At 40.9% G+C, this 16,536-nt stretch overlaps 1 protein-coding gene across 2 annotated transcripts in view; it reads right to left on the bottom strand.

Moving 5' to 3' along the window:
• Positions 1 to 16,536, bottom strand: part of FBLN1 (fibulin 1) — a 79,088-nt gene that overhangs the window by 44,417 nt on the left and 18,135 nt on the right. For both annotated transcript variants that reach the window (XM_088055790.1, XM_005526997.3), the window contains exons 3-5: positions 10,978 to 11,113; positions 3,829 to 4,000; positions 1,273 to 1,332 (exon numbers count right to left, since the gene is read on the bottom strand). In XM_088055790.1, coding sequence (XP_087911916.1) covers positions 1,273 to 1,332; positions 3,829 to 4,000; positions 10,978 to 11,113 — 368 coding nt within the window. The remainder of the gene's footprint in view (positions 1 to 1,272; positions 1,333 to 3,828; positions 4,001 to 10,977; positions 11,114 to 16,536) is intronic.

The following is a 16,536-nucleotide window of genomic DNA, read 5'->3' as shown; positions in this document are numbered from 1 at the left end:
CATTATAAATAATTATATATTATAAATAATTTTTAAGTACAACAATTTCTAATGAGGACAGGGCCATTAAATCACTGAAAATTAGGTGGGAACTGAAAATCAGGTGGAACCATAGTTTTGTGGTTGAGATCAACAGCCTCTGCTCTCTGAATCTCTGCTAATACTGTGAGCTCCATCCTGACACAGTAAAACCTGTAGTGGAAGTGTTAGATGAACAGAATTAATTTCCCCATGTAACATGAAGGTGCTCCAAAACAAATTGCTGGAAGTTCCATTGCCTAGGAAATTTCAGTTTCCCCTGTTCAAAAAATTACAAGTACTTTTGGCATGCCAAATTTATCAGAAAATATGCTGTAGACAGAACCACCAATTGGCAATGAGCAATACCAATCCATCTCCCGCAGGCAGCTGATTAAGAAATACAACAACTGATTACATGAAGAAATAATGCTAGGAAAATATGTAACACATATTTCTATGTCATCTCTCTTAATCAGCAACTGGATTTGCTGTTGGAGAGGCACTGTTGACTCTGGTTCACTAATGACCTGATAGATATTCCCATTCTCTCCAGAGTGTAACAGCTGTAGAACATGGAGCACAGTAAATAATTTTGCAACTGGAATATAAGCCTATTAAATTGATTTTATCCTAAATACGTTTCTGAGTTCTGAAATGCTGGCAGAAAACAATGAATCACTGCTGGCTTAGGTTTATAGACATGTAAATCACATGTGACAAGCAATATTAGCAGAGCAATATTCCAAATGCATGTTTTTAAAGAGTCAGAGCAGCATGACTAATCAGGACTATAGCAACTTTTGTCTTCCTTTTTTTCAGGTGATGCATCTCAAACAGAAACAAGTTTAATTTCATATTCAATCACCATGATAATCAAGCACCAAGAGAAGAATAAAAGATGCACATATTTAATTTAGGATCACCATTTTCTGAAGAATCGAAAGTACTCCAGAGGTTCAAGGGTGACACTTCTATTACCCACTAGAACTTAAGTAGAAGTTAAATGCATTGCGTCAGCTTCAGTTGGATAGGACAGACTCCACTGTGAGAGACAATGCCTCCCCTGTATTTAGTAACTATTTAGGAATCACATAATGGCCCATTACTCTTTGGAAAGGCTCTTCCTCGTGTTTTTTTACCCATAACTATCCTAGGCAAAAGGCTTTGGGTAATCTCTAGATCTAATTTGGCTTCACTTTATTGAAAGCAATCACAAAAGAGCTGGCTAGCAGGACTAGTCACCTGACTCACCTCTGCAGCCATCATGCAGATAAGGATCTTCTTGGTCTAGTTCCTCCTTTGAAATTTCAGCTAAAAAGAGGGGAGATAGGCATTAGAGGAGAAAGCACTTTTCTTCGCAAGGTAAAACACTGTGTGCATGGGATAGAACTCACACCAGGGTTTTGGACAAACTAGAACAAAATTAATAATCATTATTTACATATTTTACAGCTATTTCTTGCTTAAATTTGACCTTCAAAGGCACATGGCCATGGGGCATTTTCCATCTGACTGATTCAATATGAAAGTCACACCGTGATCATAGATTATATATGGACTGAGATTTTCAAATGCAGATTCTTAATGTCAGAGTTTTAACCAAAGCTTAACCTCATTTTCATAAGGCATGTTGTTGAGGCATGCTTGGCTTCCACTGACTTTGTAGTAGCTTGGGGTGCTCAGAGATTTAATGAAAACCAGATTAACCTCAGTTATTTATTTAGACTTCATTTCAAAAAGAAGTCCACACCTAAGTTTTTGGGCACATACTTATGGCATTCTTTCAAATATACACATTGGAGAGTTTTGATCTGTGATGCTCCTGCCACATGTACGTATCCCAAGAGCCCATTCTCTCCACATGAGGACATACAAGGGCCAAACACATCCTGAACCCACTGCTTCCCCAAAGAACCAGCTAATGGATTTTTTCCAACCCCACTACTTTGAACACAGGGGAAAAGGTAGGTTGGTAGTGTGCAAAAACACAATCCCAAAATGCTCTGCTTATTGACTAGGAAACTTAGGCTTGTTTCAGTGACTGCCCATCAGCCTATTCCACCAGCAGTCACTTACAAGCAAGTGATGCAGAGAGGATGTGAAAGCAATGTTTGTGCAATGGCATGAGGCTGGGTTAGTTCACTGAATCCTCAAGCCATAGGGGCACATTTCAATTATGCAGAGCTGATTAAATCAGTTTGGCCAAGTCTGGCTGGATTTTGTACAGGCTTCTGGGGACACAACAGCAGAGATCACAAAATTAGTTAGGCTGGAAAAGACCTCCAAGACCATCAAGTTCAACCTGTGGACAACACTTTATGTGATTTTGAGAGCCAGCTTGCCTTACCCCTGCAGCAGAATGCCCTTGATGCACTGCTGTGGCACAACAAACCCAAGGTTCTAGTCCAAAAATCTGCCTTGCAAAATGGAGCCTCATGTCCCCTTCACCATGAACCAAAATGTCTATTTGTGTTATTTGTTGTGCCTTTCTGCAGGCATTTTTTTATTGTCAACAGTGTTATTTGATGTATGTTCAAACACCTGCTTGTTTCTTAGTTGAATGATGAGAACATTGCCCTGCCCTGCATGTGGACACAGCCCCAGCTTTGCAATGCACAGTGGCTCTGGTGTGTGCCACAATAACCATACCAATGGCTGTTGTGTGTGCCACTTGCCCACAAAGGCAAGCAGGGAAATTCTCTACACCGTGCCCACAGTTCTCATGGATGATGTATTTCTCATGCCATACAGGTACATTGAGTATGCAAATTTCTGTTATTAGCAGAGATGTCTGAGTACAAGGGATCTGCTAATCCAGTCACCTCAGCCAGTGCCAATGGACAGGGGCAGTTCCCCTCCTGAGACAACAGCACACACACAGAAACCACCCAAAAGGGCATTTCTGGATGTTACCTGATAAGGGGGACACTGAGACAAGACAGGCTTGAAAGACCTGGAACAAGTCTGATAACATGCTGGCTCAAGCAGACCAGTGCAAGCTTTTGTGATGGGGCTTGTGTTTAAATGATTGATGGGATGATGTCCCCCAAAATCTGTTGTTTGTGATCTGCCAGCCAGATGGCACACTTGCAGTGCTCGGTGGCCCATGAAGGGGGCAACACCACACAGCATGACTTGTCTGCAGCTTCAGGTCTTTGTGCTAAGTGAAAAAGGGGGGGAAAAACAGTCTATAAGGGTCAATCTGAACACATTCATCCTCTTCAGCTCTGTGGATTAGGTATAGAGAAGGGTGTCAAGAGCTGCTGCCATCTACGTAACCCTCTTTTTTGGTAATATCAAAAGAAACAGGCTCCACACTTCCTGTAGATCTTCAGTTGTCCCAGATACTATAGGCATTTCAAAAACCCCTGGTTTGTGGGCATTTACCTCTGACATAATGGCAACATTTGCATTCTGCTGAGCTGGCAAAAGCCCTCTAGCAATTTCAACAAATTTTCAATTGTTTGTTGATTTTCCTTTTAATTAAGCATTTATCAGTGGGAAAAATGCCATTAAAACTAATTTATAGCTAATATTCAGCTTCTAGGATAAGATTATTAGTTGCCAAAATAAGCTCTCATACATTTAAATTCTGATACCAGAAACTAAGTGACCTCTTTCCTTATTTTTAACAACAGCCTTTCAGGTATCACTAGCCAAAAACATGAGCTCCAAAACATGCATCATTAAATTGCTGAGATGAGATGTCACATTAGAGGAATTCTAACAGAAATAATTTAAAGTGAAAACACTCTTTGTACCCTGTATCATTTTGTGTCTCACTCTTCTAAGTATGCAATAAAATACCTGGCTCCTTTTTAGGAGCATAATCACTGATGGACAGATCAATGCCTTCTTGACCTTTCCCACAGCAAGTTCTGAAGACAATTCCACACTGATATCCTATCTTTGGGTTGGGTTCACAACTCTGTCCTCGAAGTTGGGCAGCCTTTCCCAGCAAACAACAGTTACAGCATGTCTGTTAAAAAGAAAATGAAAATATTAACAAAGTCAAAGTAACATGAGCCTTGACAATGATGTCAGCAGTTATCTCACCTTGGAACTGATGGAAAATTTTCTGCAAACTCTTTAAGAACTCCTGGTATACTTGGGCTCAAATTTCTTAACCTGCTGTGGATGCAATGCATCTGGCCAAGCACAGAACCTGGGTCCAGCTCTCTGCATGTGTGAAGGTGTGTGCAAGCTGATGTGGAAGACCACAGCACTCCCCACGTGTATATGGGATTTCATCACTCCCCACCCACACAGCTTGAGTTCAATCTCCAGCCAAAAGTCAGGACTCTTCACACCCCTGCTGCCCATTTGTGTCCAGTTTAATTAAAATGGGATACATTCAATGAAGTGCAAGGCTCAGTTTGACTGGAGCTGCTTACTCAATTTCCTCCTTGAATAAACAAGCACACCTCATCCAAGGTTTGTGCTAGTAGATCATAAAGAGGATTTTACTCTGAAAAGCATAGTCAGACATTATTTAAAAGCATCACTGTCCTGACATGGCTTCCAGGAGTAACACATTTTCTGCCTCTTTGAGACCTGCTGAACTGCAACCCTGGAATACACCACAGAAGCAAGGACAGGACAAGTTAATCCCATGGAAGCTTCTTTTATTTTAAATAGAGAAGATGCTGCTGATTTGTTCAGTTTTCTGCCTTGCTGTCAGAAAGCAGCAAAAGTTTTTGATTCTCTGGAACTGGTGTCTGCCAATTGCTACTGTCACATGAAAACAGATTTAAGCTTTTTTTACTAGTTTTGTTACTCTTCCAGACTCTATTTTGCTTGAAGAAAATTTCCTGCACCATTAAACAGAACAGATGGATATAAAGTAATGAAACTTTCAACTAAATTTCTATGGCTTGATGCTTAAATTCTATAGCTTGATGCTTTAAGCACCACACATGCTGAAAAGAGGGCAGCTATGAAATGCTTTTCATGACTTTGAGATGTCTATCCTTGCCTATATTCTTAAGTTTTAAGAATTTTTTTTACGTTTTCCCTTGTAAGAAGTTACATGTTTTTCTCCCTGAACTGAACGGCACTTTTAAAACTTAGAGCAACATGAAGGCAAGATAGTAACAGCATCCTAAAACATGTAAGTATTCCATTTTATATGATATCATTAAATACACAACAAAAACTTTTCTGTGCTGCAGGCTGCTATAGGGCTGGAACTCCCCTCTCCTGGCCTCGTCTCCTGGGGTGCTGTTTTCACACCCTCCCAATCTCTAGGAGACATGTTTTCCCTTATTTTCTCTTGTTAGGTGAGGTGGTTCCTACTACCCACTTTTTTACTAGTTTCTCCAAATACTTCCATCCAGTGGCAGATGCTCCAATTTCATCCTATTATGTCTGGAATAATGCCACCTTTTCTGACATTTTTGGATGACTTTAGAAATAAACCCTTGATGATTGCAATATTTCTCAATATTTATTCTAACATATCAAGCAATTTCCTGAGGCATCCTTCTCAATGTTCTTAAATGTGACAATATTTCTCAACCATAAATTAGAAGACAAAAAATGAATTTGAGCTAAAGATTCATTACTTGACTTAAACCTGCATATTTTTGATAACCAAATTTTATTTAAGTTATTGAATAGACTGATGCCTTGACAAATTTTGACATCATATAAATTTGATATCCTCACTAGCATTTGCTGGAAGACTCAGGCTACTTCTTTATCTTGTCACAGGTTGTTCATAAAGGGAGTTACAGAGTTTCTCTTGACTTTTTTAAGAGTGATCATTAATTTTGCCCTTTTTGAAGTGTTAAATAGCCTACTGTTCCTTATTTCTTTCAGGTTGAGCCATCTGAAAATTGAAAAACCTGTCTCTAACTCATGTGAAACTTCAAGTACGGAACTGGCTAAATCTTGCAATACCTGTAAAACACTTTATCTTCAATTTCCATAATTGTGTGCCCTGAACTATTTGATCCAGCCTGTGTTTATTCTAACTGTGCACAATACATCTTGATTTAACATCTTGGTAATGAGAATAATTTATGTTTCTATACCTCAGCCAAAATGATTGAGAGATGGAAAATGTCAAGTGTTTTCTTAACTGGTGTGTTGGTTTTGCACAGCCTGGTTTTTGGTAACAGGGGGGCCACAGAAGTTGTTTCTGTGAGAAGCTGCTGGAAGCTTCCACCACATCCAGCAGAGCCAATCCCTGATGGCTCTGAAGATGGTCATGCTGCTGGCCAAGGCTGGGCCAGTGAGAGATGGTTGGTAACGCCTCTGTGATAACACACTTAGAAGAAAATCAAAACAAAGGTAGTGGGGAAGTTTTAATTCCAGATAGACAGGAGGAGGAGGTGAGAACATGTGAGGGAAACAACGTGGAGACACCAAGGTCAGTGCAGAAGGAGGGGCAGGAGGTGCTTCAGGCACCAGAGCTGAGATGTCTCTGCAGGCCGTGGTGATGAAGCAGCTGTGCCCCTGCAGCCCAAGGAGATCCACAGGGAATGCAGAGATCCACCCACAGCCCCTGGGGATCCATGGGGAATGCAGAGATCCACCCACAGCCCCTGGGGATCCATGGGGGGTGCAGAGATCCACCCACAGCCCCTGGGGATCCATGGGGGGTGCAGAGATCCACCCACAGCCCCTGGGGGAGGTGCCCACACTGGAGCAGGTGGATGCCTGGAGGAGGCTGTGATCCAGTGGGAGACCCAGTGCAGAGAGGGGGCCCTGCTTCCAGGCTGGAGCAGCCTGTCCTTGGAGGATGCACCCCATGGGAAGAGAGACCCACGCTGCAGCAGTTTTGGGAGGATTGTTTGCCCATGGGAGGGACTCACGTTGCAGCAGTTTTGGGAGCACTGCTGCTCATGAGATTGGAACCACGCTGGAGAAGTTCATGGAGAACTGTCTCCTGTGGGAAGGGACCCCACGGTCTCACAGGGGAAGGACTCCTCTCCCTGAGCAGTGGAAGAAAGCCTTGGGTGATGAACTGACCAAACCCCCACCTGTCCCTCTGTGCTGTCAGTGGGAAGAAGGGAGGGATTGGGGGAACAAAGGTTGTTTTAAGGGGTTATTTTACTACTCATTATCCTCCTCTGATTTTGTTAGTAATAAATTCACATTGTACCTCTAAGCCAAGCCTTTTTTTCCCTTGGAGTATTTTTCTCCCAGTCCTTAATTCATGAGCCCTTTACTAAATTTTACTCTCCTCTGCCCAGCTGTGGCATAGGAGGGCAAGTGAGACACTTTCATGGGTTTCTGGTGTTTGTTTAGTGTCTAACCACAACAACTGGTGTTTATCATAACTGAATTTTCCTACTGACCCTCACAGCTTCTACACTGGTAATCTCAAAAGCCAACATTTCATGACTGACTCACGAAGGAAGATGGAGAAGCTGATAAAGAGCAAATTCAGGACTCTGTAGACCTTGACATGGCTCCACATATTCACATATTTCACCTGTGAACTTGGAAAGTCACCTTTACTTTCAGTTCTCCCACTACAGAAAGGGACCAGCACAGCAGTGATAAGGCAACTTTAGCTCACACCCATGGGGCATTCTGGAATCCCAAGACATTGGTACATTCCAAAGTAGCATGGAATTACCACTAGCATGATCCTGCTATAATTCATTTCAATGTTTCCTTTCACACAGCCATTTTCCTGGCTATTGGCCTGTTCTGAAAGCCTTTGATCCTTTAGTCAGGAGTGCAGTGTAACCTTCATATTAGTTTAGTTCATGAGGTGTTTGCAGCCATTTTCCAAATGCTGCCAGTTGCCTGGAATCAAGTTGTGATGACCATTTACTTATTTGCTAGATTAGCATCACTGCTTTCATGGATGGTACAACCTAACAATCAAGTTGTTATTATAGCCTTTCACTGCCTGTAAGCCTCTGCTTCTTAAGTCACTCCAATAATATCAAACTTTTTTACCCTGGCATTAGCAAAATCCCACACAGCTTCAAAGCTGTGCCTTGCTCCTCATGTTTGAATAGAGAGTAGACAGCTGTGTCCTACCTGAAGTCCCTTGGCTGCTTTCTAACAGAAAGGAATAAAGGAGTAAAGTTACATGTGAGAAATTTGAAGGTTTATTTTTGGTATGATTAGGAAGCACCTGAAGTTCCTTAGATGAATAAGGTCTCTTGATTATGTAAAGTTTACAACTGTTTTACAATATTTCTTATTATTTATGTTTAGATTTAAGTAGTCAGTTTTGGTGTGAATCCTGTAGTAACACTGCTTTTGGTATCTGTCCACAAGAGGTCTCTCCCTTGCTGAAATCTGTTAGATGGTAACCAAAAACCCACTAGTAACTCAGAGGAATTTTCCAGAACTTTTAAACAGATAAACAAAAATTTAAAATATTTTCAACAGTCCAAGCAATGAAACTTTTGTGCTCACCTGCTACACACAATCAAAAGTATTCATGACAAAACTTCTGAGATAAGGACATATCTCAGACTTTGAAAAGTACCTATGACAAATTTTGGGGAAAATGTCCAAATGCCAAAAAAGGTAGTCAAATTTCTAGAAGCTGCACTCCTTTCTGCAGGGCTGTTGTGGTACATACTTCCAGAAAATAATTGCTACATCTCATGTACCAGCATCACATCTAGAAATAGATTGCTTTCTTTTGATGAAGATTTTAGATATTAATCATTCATTTGGCATCCTTTTTTTTTCCCTCCAAGGCTAGAAAAACTGTTCTTCCAAATAACCAGAAGAGAAAATTCTGCTGATCATTTTCTATGCCTATTGTGTTATGTGTAAAATCTAAGGCAAATATTTTCAAAATTAAGTCTTTTTATCTCCTTTCCAATCCCAAGTTTTGGATTCAAAGGAAAGATTAGCTGCCCCATTTGTTGCAAAGGGCTGTAATTAATCCTTCTGACTGAATTAATCATTCTTTCTGCTTCCTTGAAGGAGACAAAAAAGATCCAAGAGACATGACCTGAGCTAAAAAAATGGACCAACTTAGGCAAAATGAGATTCAAGTTTGCTTACCACAGCAAGGCACAACTTCCAGATGTTGTATGTCTCAAGGTGATCAAATTCAAAATGTAGTCAACAGAAGAAATGTTGAATTATTCACTGGTATTAGATAATAAGTCACTTTATGATCACCATGTCCACCATGGATCAGAGATTACCTTTAAGGATACTCCTACCTCAGTGAAGTTGTTAGGTGTAGGATATTCCTGCTAGGGAGTAGCAGGGCAGAATGTGTCTCACGAAGATTAATTAATTCAGACTATGTTTTTACCAGTAAATTAAACAGGGGCAGAATGTAGGCTCAGGGCATTACCCCACAATCACCTGTAATGCTGAAATATCAGCAAGCTCTAATGGCAAGTAACACTCCATCAGACAAGGCTGAAGTGTGTTCTGAGGCCAGCACAGCCCTCCTGCACTGTGTGTGGCAGGGGAAGGACAGCAGCTACGTGACAGCTGTGCTGAGCCATTTCTTCTCAGGGCCAGAGATCAAGGCCCAGTCCAATTTGTTTAATAATAAAACTGTCACTATCAAAATCTGCCATCTTTAAAGAAGTCTGGCTGTTTACAAAAATACCATTAAGTCTTCTTCCTCATGCTGACAAGCCTACACAGGGAAACATCAGGCAATTGGTGGGTAAGTGGGTTTCCTTGAAGAGCTGCATTCTGGTTTAGCATTGTCCTATGGCATGTGGTTAAAACAGTACAGCTGCTAAAATCCTGCCTTTGGTAACAAGCACTTGGATCTGCAGAGTCCTCACCATCAGTCCTTGTCCATCTGCTCAGAGCCCTTCAAAATATTGACACAGAGGGTGGAATACTATTTTGTGCCACATTCAGATCGAGGGGGATGTGCCTCCCAGCAGTAAAGGCTGCACACAGGAATTCCTGTGCCAAGACCAGGGCATTCCCTGGACATTATCAACAAGTGATGCATGGCCCCTCTGGGAGACATGGTCCACCGTGGGACAAGGTAAAACTGCACATGTGGACAGACTCAGGAGAACCCAGCCTCATTAGCATGGGTTTTCTTTCTGGGTTACTTCCCAGCCCTGTAATCAGTGGCATCCCACTGACAGAAGCAGATCAAGCCAGCACTTTCTAGAATATGAAACTTGTCAGTCAGGCACTGTCTGCCATCCTCTGCAGTTTGTTTGATTTTAACTGGAAGAGCCATTCAGCATCTTGAAGCAGTGGGAAGAGCTAAGATCCCTCTCATCTGTTGTCATCACCATGGAAAGAACTCCATATCAGGACCAAAGCTGTTCATGGTCATGGTTCATGGTCAAGGTCATGATCTTACTGATGGAACTTTCTTCCAAAAATATGCTGAAGAAAGGTATGAATATGCTCCTTCCAGGTCGAGAGGGACAAAGACAGTAATAAAGGTGGAGGGCAGGGCACAGATCAATTGCAGATGCCAACAACAGGCACTTTTATTCTGCTATCAGATGCTGGTATCACAGGCTTACAGATCTCTCCATCCAGTTGTAAATCAAAGTCATGTTAAATTAGAACACTTACGCAACCTGGAATTATAAGTACCCTGAGAGGATTAGCTTCAGTCCTACCCCTTTGGACTACCAGTATTGAAAACCAGTGAGCCTGACCTTAGGCCACAGTGCTTTAGTGAAAGCTGAAGTCTGAAATGTGTCTGAGTTTCTCACCCATCCATCACTAGCACACTGATGTCCTCTTTTCATGCAAAAGTAGTTTCATGGCCAATTAATCATTCAAGATTTTCCACCCTTTTGCATTCTCCCCTCTGCCTCAGCTAAAATGCAATGTGACAGTCTGCTTTGCTAAACAGGGCTCCATTTCTCAAAGAGAAGGACAAAGCAAACAACCTTAACAGAGACACGAGGTGCAGGTGGGGAAAAAACTGTGTGCAGCAAACCAAGTCTAATAACCATCAAGGTCAACCCTAAATAACCTCAATTCCACTTTTTAGAGACAAATAGGAGTATCTCAGAGTCTCACCTTGAAGTATTCGGCTTCACAGGTGGAGTTTTTGGCAATATGTGAGTCACACTCCTCACGCACGTTGGCAAATTCAACCCCGTCGGAACAGGACTGCTTCTCCAGCTGGCTGCGGCAGCACTGCACCTGGGTCATGCTGCCAACAGCATGGAAGAAAGGGGAGAACAATGTCACATATGGGTCAAGATGATGCAAGATTTGACAATTAGTACTTGTACTAGTCGTGTGGAAAGGGGTTTCTGTGGGAGCACTGTTAGAACATAAAGATATTCTCCGGGAGGAGGCAGATTGTCTGTGTGACGTGTTTAATACAGCTTCACTGCTGATCTACCCTGCAGTCTGTCCTAACAACTTTTTTAAACAAATGGGTACAACAACAACCTGCCTCAGGGCTCAAAGTCCTCAGGGCTGCATTCTGGCATGTTTTGTGAGAGATGGTGGCTGGGAAGTGTGATGGAAGGGAGAAGTCAGGCTCTGGATCTTGGGAGAGCCTGCAATCCCAGTCTACCCTCGCACCTGCTGCCCCAAATCAACAGGGATGGCATGTGGAAGGAAGATCAGAGCATTGCTCTGTGGGATACCTGGAGATAAATGAAGATACCAAAAGAAGTCACGGTAAGAAACAGCAGGCTGTATTGCAAGCAAGGGAAAATAAAGACAAGGAAAAGAAAAAAGAATTACAGGGAAGGGAGATGCAAAGAGCAGACAGGATAAAATTGTGCAGAAAACTTAGTTTCATTACACTGCTCATTAAATCATGCTATTTTATCTCAACGTCAGTGAAAAAACTGCAAACTTGTTCCTGCAGGGGAAAAAAAATATGCATGAGGAGGCTTTAAACTTCTCCAGTCCAGTTGCTATTGTCATGTGAATACAAAGCCCAGTGAAGACCTCTCTCCACTCTGCTTTTATGTGTAACTCTGCTTTGCTCAGTAGTTTTGTGAATAAAGCTTTTCCACCACTACCTTCTGTTACAGACACTGGGAAACAGAGAAAATACCCTTTTGCTCCTAAAAATCTTCTATTCCACTGTTTGAAATTTTGATAATATCTGGAAAAGGAATGGGTTAGTGATACTACTGAACTACAGGCTTCTCCCAACATCACCTGAGGTAAGTGGCTTACCATGCATCCCATCTAGAGGACCTTTCCTGCTCTCCAGGACCACAGGATGACCCTTCACCTCCCAGGTAGTATGAGGGACTCCCTGAGCTCTAAGGCCAGGCAACTAAAAGCAGGGGTCATGTCAGTACTGGGCTCAGATTATGCTCTGTGCATAAGGTTCTCAAGATACATTCCTGAAGATTCCAATTACTATTTATTAGATTGCACATGGGTCACTTCTAACCCAAACCACTCTATAATTCTACAGTTCCATGATTAGTAATGGTCTGACTGTGCAGTTCTCACTTGGACAAAAACAGCCATGATATTTAGATGCATAGGAACAAAAACCAGGATAAATTCATGAACAAATTATTCAAAAATAGACTCTAAAATCATAGCAAGAAGTTAAGCCCAGGACAGTAACTTTATTTGGCAGGATATTTGAAGTTTTTGATATCTGATTTAGTTCCAGTTTGGAGAAATATGTAGGTTTTTGTTGCTGAAATTCCCTCTGAAGCAGAATTTCCATTCCCTGCCCAGCTCTGGGGTGGTCTGACTTTCGGGGCTTTGGAAGCCTCTAAAAACTGAAGTCCAAGCCCAACAGTGTGGGAGCTGAGACTTTCCAGCCTCTTTACCCCTCCATAGTCTCTTGAGGAGCTAGATATGTTAGCCACAGACAAGCAAACAAATAAACAAACAACAGCAGTCTTTCAGTAGATCTGTTTGATTCCTGATGTGACTTTGTTTTTTCAAACACAAGCCAACTCTGTGAAATCTCTGAAAAACAGGCAATTTCAACCAAAACAAGAAAGTTCCTTAAAATGTTTCCCACAGCTGTATTCATAAGTCATGTGGTCCACCCCAACTGTAATAAGGAATTAAACATCAATTGGATACTAGGTTAAAATACTATTTGTTCAGTCTGAGAACAGCAATGATAAAATCGCACTTCATTGCCCAAATCCTACAGCCAAGTTGCTCTGGGAGCAAATATTGCTTGAGACTCTAAACACTGGTGTGGCAGTAAGAGAGGCAGAAGTCCTTGAAGAATGGCAGAGAAAAATGCTAGAAATACCTGCAGAGTGTTGGGTCTCCCTTTTCCATCTGCACCCCAGCCCAGGTGCTGCTGCTTGCCAGAACTCACCACAGCCAACTTGGCAGGCTCCAGGGAGTTTGAGATGAGCAGTGTGCCTCCCTGTCTTTCCTAAATCACAAGTGTATCCCTGGATTACAGCCTCAGCTAATACAGGCTCACTTTCCACTCCCCAGCAAGGTGAAGGAGCCCTCTTTCCTGGCTGATAGGACATTAAGATTTGTCTCTTGGTGTAAAAGCTTCCAAGTGTACCATTAACAGTCTGTGGACCATTCAATACTGATCTCTTAAAACAAAGAAAGTAAAGCAGTACATTTCTATGAGTCTGGAGATTTTTAATAAGGAGTAATACTTTAAAAAAGCCAAAAGCTGTTTTTTCTTTATCTGCCTTATTCTGACTTTCAGTTAAAAGAGAGCAATAATTTTTTTCTGAAAATAAACAGGTATTCACAATATGGCAGATATTGTATAACACTAAATACTGAATCTTTAGGAGCATGAGGCCTCATAACTGGTAACTCATTCAGGATATTTCAGGTAAAATAATGCATTTCTGAAGGATGAGTTTTATTCATGGCTCACTAGTGAACAAAAATCACCAAGACACTAAAAAAACTCCTTATTTGTTGTTTCAGATGTTGATCTAAAAGTTATTTCACTACTAGATAGTTTGATTATAAATCAAGTTAAGCACTTTTACTTTCTCACTTTTACATTCTGCTAAAATTTAACCAATGTGGCTGATTTTCATTGAGTTAATTTCCAAATTAAAGTCTACACACCCAATTACATCCACAATATTTTCATATTTATTATTCTCCTGTTTAGAGGATGCACTCCTAATCCAGCACAAATTTCATAATCACTTAATTTTTATTTCACTTATTTTAATAAAATCATCAAAATTTTACATTTTTTCTGTAAAAAATGTCCTGTAAATCTACTTTTACTACTCTCTGTCTCTCTCATTCTACTTCCTTCAAGCTATGTCAGGTCTATTTATGTGTACAGTGGAAGGTCTCAAACAAAATATCAAAATTAAAAAGAATGATTTTGCAAAAAACAAGCTGGGTCTTCCAGCCTTAGATTCTTCAGTCTGCATTCTTGCAGCACTAATAGATAATGTTATTCCTGATGTAATTCCAGAAAGGCTACACATTGTTAAAGGCACGCAATACCATATGGAGATAGACTGTTTCTGGCATGGGAATTAAGTTCAGTTGCTAACAGCTCTGTGCAGGGGAAACTCTTCACTTAGAAAGGAAGACTACTTATTGGACAGGTTTAGTTCCAAAATTAAATGTCAATTCTTTCCAGCTGCTGTGAGTTTAACCACACCACAAGAAAATGAATGAATGGGGAAAGACCCACTGTGATATTACTCATTAAAAGCAGCAGACATGTTACTCATTAAAAGTCTACACTTGTATTTACTGAGTCACAAAGACACAGAGATAAATACTGACGTTGTCCAAAGAGATAATGCAATGAGATTAACTCGTGTGTAGGGCAAGAAACCACAGTAAGAGATTGCAGACATTGGGCCCAGAGCCTTGTTTCAGCTTAAACAAAATGGAGTAAGAGCAACCAGAGGGATCTTTGGAACTTGTGAACTTCATACAGGGTCTGTCTCACCTTGTGTAGGACAGAAAAGTAAATGTCTGTAGTTTGAATCACACCACACTCAGTCAGTGACACTGATACAGCTGATGAGTCCCTCAGGAACCACAAGGGACTTTGGGAGAAGAATACTACAAATATGCTAGAACCCAGAACTGCCACCTTGTTCCTGGGATGCATGGCAGATACGAGAATTACAGGGCTGGAAACAAATTCTCTCTTTAGTACAGAAGACATTTTCCCTGTGAGGGAGGTGAGGCCCTGGCACAGGGTGCCCAGAGCAGCTGTGGCTGCCCCATCCCTGGAAGTGTCCAGAGCCAGGCTGGGCAGGGCTTGGAGCAACCTGGGATAGTGGAAAGTGTTCCTGCCCATGGCAGAGGTTGGAACTGGATGATCTCTAAGGTCCCTTCCAACCCAAACCATTCCATGATTCTATCATTACTCTGGATATATTTTAAATGGTTGGGAAACAGCAAAGGGGATGCAATTCAAACTCAATAGGGCAGCTGGTTCCTCACACAAACAAGAGACTCTAGCAGTGGGCTTCCTTTGAGGGAGAGACTGAATCTGAGACACCACTAAGTTATTACCCTCATGTGCCTGCAAAAAGAATCATGCTCCCTCAGTACTCATTCTGGCCCAAATTACACCAGCAATTAGGAGTAGAATTTGGCCCTGACCTCTGTCTGAAATGGCATCCTGAAGTGATTTTTTCTGTACCTCTCACAGATAGGTCAGTTTGCAATCATAACTGGAGTAAAATAATATTGATGTTTAAAAAAGTGCTCCAAGGTGCCAATTTTAGTCATTCTTAGAGTGAAATCAGGGTTCAGGGGGAACATGCAAGCATGAATAAATGCAACCAAACTGAGTTTACCAACTTAGGGTTTTGTCAAGAAGTGCTCATATCTCTCACAGAATACATGCCTTTTATTTTACTAGTATAATTTTCTTAACTACATCTCAGTTATGCACAAAAGCTAGATGAATCATTAGAGAGATTTTTTTTTCCAGCTCCTATGAAGTCCTAGCGAGTCTCTAAAATTAAAATCTTTTGAAGAATAAATTATTTAAAGCAGAATCTCAACTAGCATTAATCAAATTATGATTAAATCATCAAGATACTCAGTCCCAGATTGTTCAATAAACTTGGTTTCCTGTTTTTCCTCCCTCTGTTTTGTCTGTAATTCTTATGACTCTTCAAGTATTTCCTAAATTGGCATTTATTTCCTATCTGTCAATTCTTCTGCATAAGAGGCTGCTTTCAATGCCAGTATAAATTCAAAAGTCAGAAAACATGGATAGACTTCCCTGGAAGACACATTCTTTCTGTAATAAAAATCAACCCAACACTTCTACAATTACCAAAGTTAAATCACTTTGTAAATCATTTAAGCAGAGGGGAGCAAAGTAAAGTGTTTTAAATACAAATTTCTCTGTGAAGCTGCCTCTCAAACTATCAGTTGTTAGCTCCACTAATTAAACGTAACATGCGCATGTAACAGCAAAAATAATGCAAACTACCATTGAGATAAAAAATACAAATGCCACAATAACATAAGACATGCAGTAGAATCAAAATCTTAATTAAACATTTGCCTTCGTTATTTCATTTAGTAGATTACCAAACAGAAACATCCTCTCAATTCTGAGTAGAATTAAGAAATCTGTGTATTAACTGAAAAGTTCTATTTTCTACAGTCAAATACATTTCATAGAATCATAGAAACACAGAATAG

Source organism: Pseudopodoces humilis, chromosome 5 (assembly GCF_049639895.1).
Source record: "Pseudopodoces humilis isolate 2021_Gansu_Grassland_sample_001 chromosome 5, ASM4963989v1, whole genome shotgun sequence".
Classification (NCBI taxonomy): domain Eukaryota; kingdom Metazoa; phylum Chordata; class Aves; order Passeriformes; family Paridae; genus Pseudopodoces; species Pseudopodoces humilis.
Note: the sequence above shows the minus strand (reverse complement) of the source record. Positions and strands in the feature narration are given on the sequence as shown.